Raw genomic sequence first — 11,137 nt, 5'->3', positions numbered from 1 at the left:
AATTTATGCACAACACAAATACGAGGTAATTGTTGTCAGTATTATACAATTTGAAGAGTCAGACATGGAGGAAATTTCGTTCACCTTCTTTGAATTTCATCCGGAGTTCTACCATTGTTAATGGAGCAACGCATTGATTATGAATCGACGGTTTTGAAGCAAAATATGAGATACCAGCTCATTGCTCGAATTCAATTTGATATTTAAACTAAAAACAGAAGAACTCTCGGTCATGCCTCATCCTAGAAAGTAGAAAGGGTTATTTTTCTATAATTTGGAGCATAACACAGTAAGGAGATTTGAAGGCCACGAGGACAATGCTCTGCATCTATTCCATTTAGTAATATGCCTTACTCCAAAAGCCTCTTTACCATACTCTAACTCTCTATATATCCTTCATTTAGTAAGTACTTAATTTTATTCTTTTGCTCGTTTAAGCGGAAGTTAGCTATCTCATCCTGTTAGTTTTATTAGGCCAAACCACAAAGAAGGTCTCTGAAATATTCCCTAAAAGTTTTGTTTAGTCAAAGTATGCATTACCAGTTAGTTTGGTGAGAAAATGGGAAAGTATATGAAGTTAAAGAGGAGTGTATAAAACACTTACTCAAATTATACATTATATGACAAGCACTTCAAATCATAAATATGTCACTGAGTTTTTAGTCTCAAAAAACTTATACTAGATCCAGAAGTTAAGTAGGAATTAGAAATCAAAGGCCCCAACCATGGATGATATTACTCTCAACGGCCATGCTCCTTGACCCTGAGGGTCCTTCTGCAGCCATATAGTGATGATACCTGTTTGGAAAACGAACATTCCAGATTAAAATTCCCTTCAGATTGACAAGATGAAGATGATAGGAAGTATTGAACCGGGGTTATCTCAACTCCTACCAATTGCTAAAGGGTCATAGTAAGGAGTCAATTTTCAACAGTTTTTGAATCCCTTTTGCTATAATGCTGGAAGCTTTCATTTTAACAATACACACGCACACACAAAAAAAAAAAAAAAATCGCTGATGCACGGTACAATATTCTGACAAAGGAGATCCAGTTGAACTGATCCGATCATAGTTTCCACTACTCCTGAATATAAGTTTAATTTCACAGAATACTAGGTTTAGAAGGAAAGCAACCTAAAATAGTGCTACAACATATTCTTTTTTGGGATAAGTACAATATATTGTACCTGATTTAAGCCCAACCCTTTCAATTTGTTATCAATTTGCAGATCCATAAAATAATTCTTGAGACCAAATAACATACAGAGGATTCTGGCAGAGAATCCTTAGATGGTCATGGGACCTTTATGTTTTGAGAGCTTATCTGTAAAAGGGAACTACCCCTTTATTAGTTCCCTTTTCTCTTGTATATCCTTTATGTATCTTTGAGGTTCCGGTTTTATGTCCCCCTTTTTATACACTTTTGTTAATAATATACAAGGTAGGGGTCCAGGCCAAACCCCTAGCATTACGGGTGGTGAAAATCTGGGTAGATGGATTAATTAAAAAAAAAAAAAAACATACAGAGGAGTTAAAAAAAATTCATAACCCCCTTCCCTACTCCCCTATAGAAAAAAAAAAAGAAAAAAAAAGGGAAGTTGGAAATTTAAGATTGATGAAATGTAGGTATACCCTATTTGAAGTGCTGGATCAGGTTCACATTCCATGTGATTTGATTGAGAAGGGTGGACAGCAAAACTGCTGCTTCCAGCTGATGCATTACAAGTCCATGGAAATGGAAGAGGTCTGAGTCCTTGTCCTTCTGCCTCTAGCTGCCAATATAAGAAAACAAACTCTTCATTACTATATATGTATATACAGACTCCACAAAGTAGCAGAATATATTTCTCAAGTTTGAATGAATACCGATGATAGTTCCAAAGAAACCTTAATCTTCAGTTGCTTGTTCACATCACCAAGTTGACGCTCCTGACAACATAATCCATTATCACGTCAAAATAGATAATTACAGCGTAGTTCTCCATTATTTTTACATGAATTGTGGTCCTTACTTGCCCCTGCTAACTCGGATCGGAACTCCTAAGAATCTCTATGAACTGATATACATGGTGATCAAACCAATTAATAAGATGTGTGTCGTTCCGACTCACCTCACTCTTTCTTTCCAATCTATTTGACTCTTTAATTGTTAATTCTTTAGGTGGTACCCCGAGTCACTAATTTCCTTTAGAACATATGGGAGAAATTAGGCGAGACTTAAAGCCCGTAGCCAACAATCATCTAGCAAATTCAAGTACCCTTTCTTTTATATATATATATATAAAGAGATCTAGGGTCAAGGGCTATTGACACAAAAAGACGGAATCTAGTACTGTTCTTAAGATTCTAGGCCTTACCTTTTATAACAAATTTATAATTGTGATAACTATGAAAAATCATATTTCTAATTTGTTTGTACTGATCAAAGTAAAGTATTCGTCTTTCTGCATATTTTGACTTACCTTTCTGCGGAGCTCCTCCATCTGTTCCGCCATTATTTGTGTCTACACAAAAAAAACAATGCTTATTAACAAAAAATAAAAATCTATAAAAGTCTATATAATACCAAACAATGATAAAGATGGAAATATTACAAGCCAAATTAGATCACTAGCTAACTGCGCGTGATGATTTGAAAAACGTATTGGTACATTTTAATTTTTCCAGTATTTTCTTATTTGAATTTTTTTGGTCCTTTGATTCGTGTGTCCTTGTTGCTTATATCTTTCTTGTTACTGGATGGTGTTTCTTTTTGTTCAAACTTAATCTTAAGCACTAACTTGGCCTTTTTTTAGTCTAACCAAGTCTAAATATACTAGATACAACACACAAAGATTTAGTTGTAAACAGGGAAATGAAGCAAAAACAATTACTTTGAAAACAATCTAATACCTTTCTTTGCCTAGCTTGTGCAAGTGCACCTTCAAGTTGTTTTTCAAGATTTTGCAGCTCCTTCAGACTCAGTGGCCCAAGATCTTCACCAAGCAAGTGCCTTCATGTATCAAAATAACATCTCAGAAATTTCGACAATATTTTTTTCCCAAGGATCGGATAGTCACGAAATTATTTTGTTTATCTACATTTATGTACAACAATAAGGTGCCAAGATGTGTCTGAATAAGCAATTGACATAACCTTTGAGTTCGTTGAAGGGCTTCAAATTTGGCCTTTAGTTTTGAGACCTCTTGGTACCAGCTCTAAGTTTACAATGAAAACAAATTATGCTTAGGAAACACCATAAATTATGATAGGCCAATTGATTAATTGGTGTGGAAACATAGAACATTAAGCTGCAAATTCACCTGTGTTTCTCTCTCACCGCAGTTGTCTTGAGGATTAAGGCAACAACGTTGGTACCTCTCAAGGGTTTTAGTGATACTGCCAACAGAAAAAAACACAATATTCAAAGTCTAAACCATACATGTTACTACAATTTATAATAGTATGTTATTACAATTAATAAAATAGCTACAAAATGTTCTTGACAAACTCCAAGAAAATGCCAGCTAACAGATTGGTAAGTTATTACTCTGAACAACACTCAATTCTCCTACAAGAAATTTAGCACCTACAAGTTACAAGTTTTAGATAACACATGGAGAGACATTAAGATGCACAATGGCCATGATTTACAGAGAGGACTTTAGCTTCCCTCCATGCTAAGTGGAACTAATAACTTGAATAATAAGGCAATCTGATACCACGTGTTAAAAACACACTAATAGTATTACAATATCTTTTTAAAAATAATATAAAAATTTATTACACTGTCGGTGCATATAAGTTAAATCCTTTAGCACTTAACAGAAACTTTTACAGAAATGTCCTGCATTAAGCCAGTAGAATCTAAAAATTAGGAGTCCTAAATCACAAGTAACCATTGATACGTCTGCCGCTAAACGTTCACAATTTTCAAAAATGGATAAAATGTTAAATTGAAATCTTTCCTGCACATTATAGCCATGCAAAGACAAATCTTTATCTATATTTATGTACAAAGACTATTTCCAGTAGTCAAAAGCAAATTTTCTGTTTAAAAAAAGAAGCAAATTTTCTAGGCTGTTCTTTGTTTTTTCTGTTTTTCTTCTTTTCTGTCAACAATTAATAATACGAATCATTTTCTTTTGGGAGAGCAACAAAAAGTTTTTACTTAAAAAGAAAATTATTTTGGCTCTTTCTATACTCACGACTCAATAATGTGTACGGGTAGATGGAGCCTGTACAAAGTTTTCCACTACCATATTCAGCACAGTTTCCAGATAATAAAATTGCACTATATTTAAGCTAATGCCATTTAACAATCTATCACCAATAACCCTAAACAAAAAAGGAAAAAAAAAACAAAAAAATCTAAAAGAAAAGAAAACTATTGAATATACAATGGGAAAAAGGGGGTATACAAAGCAGAAGGAAAAAAACAGTAAAGGCAAAAGGCTGGAAGAGTACATAAGGAGTTGGGGGGAGAAGAGGAAGAAGTGAAAGAAACATGACATGCCAAAGGGTTAAAATGACAAAGTCTTCTCATTTCTATTCATTTACTCCATTTAATTTATTGGCCATAAGTACAGCAGGATGAGGGGTTGTCTTTTTACTTATTCCAACCTTTCTATATTTGGAAAGTGGAAAAAGAAATTCATTTTGCAATTCCTTAAGCATTTCAACAACAACAACCCAGTTTAATCACACTAGTGGAGTCTGGGGAGGGTAGTATGTACGCAAACCTTACCCCTACCCTGGGGTAGAGAGTCTGTTTCCGATAGACCCTCGGCTCTCCTCCCTCCAAGAACTCCCCACCTTGCTCTTGGGGTGACTCGAACTCACAACCTCTTGATTGGAAGTGGAGGTCCTTAAGCGTTATTAGAAACATAAACAAAACCATTTAGACATTATATATTAATAAGGGTCTATATCTTTTCGTACTTAAATCTAAGGATCAGGTTATCTTTTTGCCATCACTAACAAAGATCATGATATTTTCGATCTCCATACAAAACCCTAATTCTAAACAAAAGTGATGATAGTAGAAATGTGATTATGAAGACAAGAATATTTTAGTTCGCCACTACAGATCTACAATATCAGATAGGGGGAAGGAGAAATCAAATAAGCAAAACAAAAAATTATCAACACTAAAATAAAATAAAGTATAAGTATACTTGGATTTACACCAAACATTGATGAAACTCTTGGATAAAAAAGTTAGAAAATCAGAGATATTTTCAAGATGCCAAAAAGAAGAAGCAATCTTTATACAAAACGAGAATAAAGAAATGATGTAAAAAAGGTGAAGAAAATGAAAAAACAATATATTTGCATAATATATGCAAAGAAAACCTGCACCGCTACTGAAGAGGAAAGAAACCATAAACAAAAAGATGAAAAAGAGGACCTTCAGTGAGAAGTTTAAGGGGTTGAATAGGAATAAAAGTACTCAGTTTCATCATTTCTGCAAAGAATATGAGCTGGAAGAAACGTTGCTAATATATGGAAAAGCTCTAGAATCTAAGGCTCAGTTACAGACTTAAAAACAACTCTAGCATTTTACACCAATAAGTTTCACCAAAATGGGAAGATAAAAGAAATGTTGATGGATCAGTTCTTGGGGTTTTGGGAATTGAAAGAGAAAACTCCTTTTCTTACATAGAAAGTAGCATCAGATCATACTACCTGCAAAACAGATAAATGTAAATCTCGCATATGAACAAATTCCCTTCTCACAGGCATGCCACTCATTTTGCTGTGCAGTGCACAATACTTCCTTTTACACAAAGGATTTAGTTATACAGAAGAAAATCTATGAGTATGGTAGCAGAAATCAGTGAAGAGACCCCAAGATCTAAGGATGAAAAGGTAAGAAGACAAAGTTTGAAGCTTTCTGATTTTTTAGAACCATTGGACTAATAAGTGCTCCCAAAAACTGCAAAAGCATTAAAGAGAAATAAGAGCAAATTAAGTTGGAGCAGAGAGAAACAAAAGAAAAAGGAAGGGAATTAATTAATACTAGTAGGAACAAAATGGAGAGAAACCCTAGATCTTTGCACAGTTGTCCAAAAGGGTTGGAGAAGTTTCTGAAGCACATACACTTAACAACCTCGTCAGTCCTTACTCTGATCTTTTAATTTGTTTTTGTGGAAGCTCTCAAACCATATATTGAAACGTGTCAATTCCCCATTGGTAAAATCTACTCATATAGATCATCACATGGTTTTGATCAAACATACAACTGAGAGAAAGAAAGAAAACTCAAGAGAGATCCAAATCTGAAAAACAAAAAACTAACTCCACTTAAGAGACAATAGATAAAATAAGTTGGTGCTTCTGTAAAGCACTGCAAAAGTCAATACCAATTTAGCAAGTGCAGTTCTCCAAAAAGAAAAAAAGAAGAGTCAGCCTAATTATATTAGGCTTAAACCCACTCCCACATAAACTAAAAACACAACACAAACCCACCCCCAGATGAAAACAAACATAAAGTTGTAATCTTTGTTGATTTATAAGAAACCCCATATTAAGAATTAGCCATTAAAAACCATACAAGAAAACTTGACACACATATTCAGGTATAAAACAGTTCAAAAAAGCTTAGAGTATTATACCCTGAACTACCAAACTCATAAAGCTTTCCACGACTAGAGAAGATGATGAGAGCAACTTCAGCATCACATAGCACTGAAAGTTCATAAGCTTTCTTCAGCAAACCATTCCTACGCTTAGAGAAAGTCACTTGACGGTTGATTTTGTTTTCTATTCTCTTTAACTCCACTCTTCCTCTCCCCATTTTTCTTTCTTTATAATTTTTTTTTTTGCCTCAAAGAAAATGGAAGAGAGCTATGGGGATATGAAGGTCACCTTGGTACGAGGAGAATTATGTTATGGGTAATGAATAGGAAAACAAGGAGAGGTGGGGATAGCAATAAAGTAAGGGTATGTACTACAAATTTCTTTCTCCCTTATAAATGTGGAAGCTGAGTAAGAGGCTCAATCTTGGATCTCCTCTTGCAAGAAAATAGTAACCTAATAATTCTTCTTTTGCTTCATTCTCCCTTTCACCTTTTTTCCCTTTTTTTAAAGAAACAAATCCTCTATTGAGTGTCTCAATTTTTTTTGCTCTATTGTTTCCTAAAACACTCTTTTCTTGTAGTTGTGAGAAACTTTGTTACCTTCTCTTTTGGGGTAAAAAAGACCTGGCCACAGACTACTATAGTAAAAAATTTTCATGAGAAGCTGAATTAAAGGGAGGAGGGACCTTTCAAAATGGTGATGGAAAAAAGGAAAAAAGTGAATACGTGGTCCAAGAATTAGGTTCAATGAATTCAAAACCTCCAAATTTCAGATAGTTTCTGTTCAATTATGTGAAGACATAAGAAAGTTTGATGGTAGCAGCCAACTAATATCTTGGGACCATTTTATTAATTGTTGAGAGACAAAGGCTCCCATCAAATGTACTCATTTATTCAAGATTCAATGATATATATTTTATTTTTTCCAGAATGCATGGGCTAAGTCTTGTCATAATTTCTTTAGGAGTTTAATAAGTTCATATCAATGGGATATTTGTTTAGAACTCATACCAATAATCAAATGTTGCTGGATGCATTAGGGAAGATCAAGAATTGCCAAGAGAGGTCCTAATTATCTAAAAATATAAAGAACCTAGCTTTTTCTATTTATGCCTAGTGATAGCAAAGGGTTGTTAATGAAAAACTTGTCTTGTAGTACGAAGTATTTGGGAATTCCTAAGCGACAGTGGCTAACCAAGATTTGGCTATCAATTAAGGAATCATAAATCTTAATCAAATGAACATGCTATCTTTAACAGAAATATTTGCTAAGTGGTGCATAAGTTGCCCCTTTTTCGTCTGCATACCCTTTTTTTTTTAATGACGTGTCCGAAGCAAGCAGCTTATGTGCACCTCTCATGTCCCAGATACCAGCTTACTCTCATTAGCACAGATACTGGGCAACAATGTAAATTTGTTTGTACCAACGGATTAAGATGACCTATAGCAATAAGTAATAGTCTATAATAATCCTAATTTGGTAACCTAAAACTATTGTAAATTAACCTTCTATAATATTCGATTAAAATAAACTAATACTTCCTCCGTTTCAAATTAGATGATGTACTTTCCTTTTTAGTCTATTCCAAAATAAATGACACATTTCTAAATTTGGAAATAATTTAACTTTAAGCTCTTCATTTACCCATTTTACCCTTAATGAGAAACTTTTATAACCACACAAATGTCACTGCCCACAAAGTTTTTACCCCTTAAACTTTTAAGACCACAAGTTTTAAAAGTTTTCTTCTTTTTCTTAAACTCCGTGCCGAGTCAAACTACCTCATCTAAATTAAAACGTAGGGAGTAATATGTAAGTCAAGTTCTAAATTATTCAGCTTATAAATCTTGTAGTAGAAGAAAATTGCACCAAGCCAGCACACTGTTTCTGGTTATATATACAAATGGCATGTGAGAATGCCCATATGCCGTTGTATCTGGAAAATATATAATGAATTATTAAAGAAACTAAGAGAAGCGAACATGAGTAGATTAAGCATGCATGGGTTAGAGCAGGCAACGGGCTCGACAATACGAGTTCAAAAGGCTACAAGTCAGCGGCAAGGTGATGGTAAGTCGTGATGTTGAATTTGATGAAGAATTGGCATGGAACTGGGAAGCTCAAGAAGAAACTTCATATGATTTTCTTCCATACTTTGGTGATGAAGAAGAACCAGAGACCGTGGAACCTATGCAGGACACAACTCCACCTACTTCTCCAATAAATGTTGCATCTCCCTCTTCTCAAGAAAGTTCAAATGAACAACTGTAAAAGACAAGGAGTATTCAAGAGCTCTATGAGGACATATAAGAAGTTACTAATTTAGATTTTTCTTCCTTATTCCAAGACTTGATCTCAATCTCTGAAAATTTTCAAACTTGAGAGGCTTTGTAAAAATATCTGCAATTTGAGCATGAGACTTCACATATTTGAGCTCGACTTCCTCCTTGGTAATGTATTCTCTGATAAAGTGATACCTTGTATCTATATACTTGCTTCGATCATGATACACTGGATTCTTGACAAGTGTCTGTGCGGATTTGTTGTCAATACAAATCTCTGTAGCTTCAATTTGTGGCAAAATGAGCTCCTTCAATAATCTTCTCAGCCAAATAGCATGACACGTACAAGATGTTGCTGCTACATATTCAGCTTCACAAGTCGAAAGAGTAACAATTGATTGTTTATTTGAACTCCAAGAAATAACAGAATCACCCAAGAAAAATACAAAACCAGTTGTGCTTTTTCTATCATCAATATCTCCCGCATAATCACTATCACAAAATCTCATAAGGTTGAAATCACTAGATCAAGAATAAAATAGCCCAAAGTCAATCGTACCTTTTAGGTAACGAAGAATTCTTCTAGTGACTTTCAAATGTGTGGAGGTAGACCTACCTAAATAATAAATAAAGTAAAAGAAAGAAACGAAAAAGAGATGATTGACAAAACTTACGGCTTGGACGATGGACAAAACCAATTTTTCTAAAGTTGGTTTTCTGATTGAAGATTCCAATCTTTGATTGGTTAGAGGTGTGGTGACTTCTCCTATAAATAGAAGTATTCAGCTTCATCTCAAATATACCAAAAACAAAACGAGAGAAGCTAAGCAGAAAGCAAAGCAGTGAGATTAATCCATAGATTATTGTTTGTGAGATAAATAGTGAGTAGTAGTAATATTATACTGAGGTATTTAAAATAAAGAGTGTTATTTCTTCTGAAATTGTAGTAGTCTTCTGACACTACCAAGTTGTAATATTATAGTAGTAACATATTGCTCCGCTCGAGTATTGTATTTTATCCCAATAAAAGATTTGGTGTTGTTGTTACTCTCTTGTGTTATTATTATTTGCCGTGGATATTATTCCTGGGCGGGATTATTATTTTTCCCAACAATATGGTATCAGAGCCATGGCAAATAATGGTACGCTGTCTTTTCAGTAACCCCGTCTCCCAAAAGATAATTATGAAAAATGATATCTACATATGAAAGTCATTCTTGGCTCTCAGGATGTGTGAAAAATCGTAGATAGAGGATATGAAAAACCCAATAATGAGAAAGCTCTGCCTCAAAATGAAAAAGATGTCTTGGCAAAGACAAATAAGAAGGATCAACAAGCCCTCACGCTCATCCACCAATGTTTGGATGATGCCATGTTTGAGTAGGTGGCAGATGCTACCACCGCAAATGAAGCTTGAGAGATTTTACAAAATTCTCTTCAAGGAGTTGACAAGGTAAGGAAGGTAAAAGTTCAAACTCTAAGGGCTGACTTTGAAGTTTTAAAAATAAAAGAATCCAAATGCATTTCAGATTATTATTCAAAAGTGAAGGTTGTTGTAAATCAACTAAGAAGATATGGGGAGGATATAGAAGATGTATGTGTGGTAGAAAAGATACTTCGCACTTTATCACCTTAATTTAATTTTGTTGTGTATACTATTGAGGAGTCTAAATATTTAGACTCTATGATGTTAGAGCAATTGAAGGGTTCTTTACAAGCCTATGAAGAAAAGATCAAAAGGAGGCAAGAAGTTCTATTGGAACAACTTCTTAAAACTCGGGCATCCTTTAAGGATTATAGAGGTGAAAAAAGCTATCGAGGGAATGGACGCGGACGAGACTGTGGCGGTCATGGAAGAGGAAGAAGTAACGGTAACAACTTAAACAATGAAGTTAAAATCTACCAAACATTCAGAGGTCGTGGTCGTAGACATAGAGGAGGAAGAGGACGTGGCTACTACCAAGAAAATAATGGACAAAAGTATGACAAATCAAAAATTGAGTGTCATAATTGTCATAAATTTGGCCATTACTCTTGGAAATGTCGTAATAATATTGAAGAAAAAGCTAACCTTGTTGATGACAAGAAAGAAGAAGTTGAGTCAACGTTGTTGATAGAACTCAAGGAAGAAGACCGGAATGATTACAACTCATGGTATTTGGACAATGGAGTAAGCAATCATATATATGGATCCAAAGAAAAGTTTGTGGAGATCAATAAAATGGTGAGATGTAATGTATCCTTTGGAGATACCTCAAAGATTCAAATCGAAGTGATAGATACGATTCTGAT

At 34.4% G+C, this 11,137-nt stretch overlaps 1 protein-coding gene across 1 annotated transcript; it reads right to left on the bottom strand.

Moving 5' to 3' along the window:
* Positions 1 to 572: 572 nt before the first annotated feature.
* LOC104085632 (agamous-like MADS-box protein MADS3) lies at positions 573 to 7,233 on the bottom strand. Its single transcript, XM_009589724.4, has 8 exons — positions 6,599 to 7,233; positions 3,305 to 3,380; positions 3,138 to 3,199; positions 2,895 to 2,994; positions 2,465 to 2,506; positions 1,869 to 1,931; positions 1,635 to 1,774; positions 573 to 798 (listed from the first exon to the last, which is right to left on the bottom strand). Exons 1-8 carry the CDS (start codon positions 6,778 to 6,780, stop codon positions 711 to 713), a joined length of 753 nt encoding a protein of 250 aa, XP_009588019.1. The 5' UTR covers positions 6,781 to 7,233; the 3' UTR covers positions 573 to 710.
* Between the last annotated feature and the right edge of the window lie 3,904 nt (positions 7,234 to 11,137).

This window comes from Nicotiana tomentosiformis, chromosome 1, assembly GCF_000390325.3.
Source record: "Nicotiana tomentosiformis chromosome 1, ASM39032v3, whole genome shotgun sequence".
Lineage (NCBI taxonomy): Eukaryota > Viridiplantae > Streptophyta > Magnoliopsida > Solanales > Solanaceae > Nicotiana > Nicotiana tomentosiformis.
This window is presented reverse-complemented; position numbering and strand designations above follow the sequence as displayed.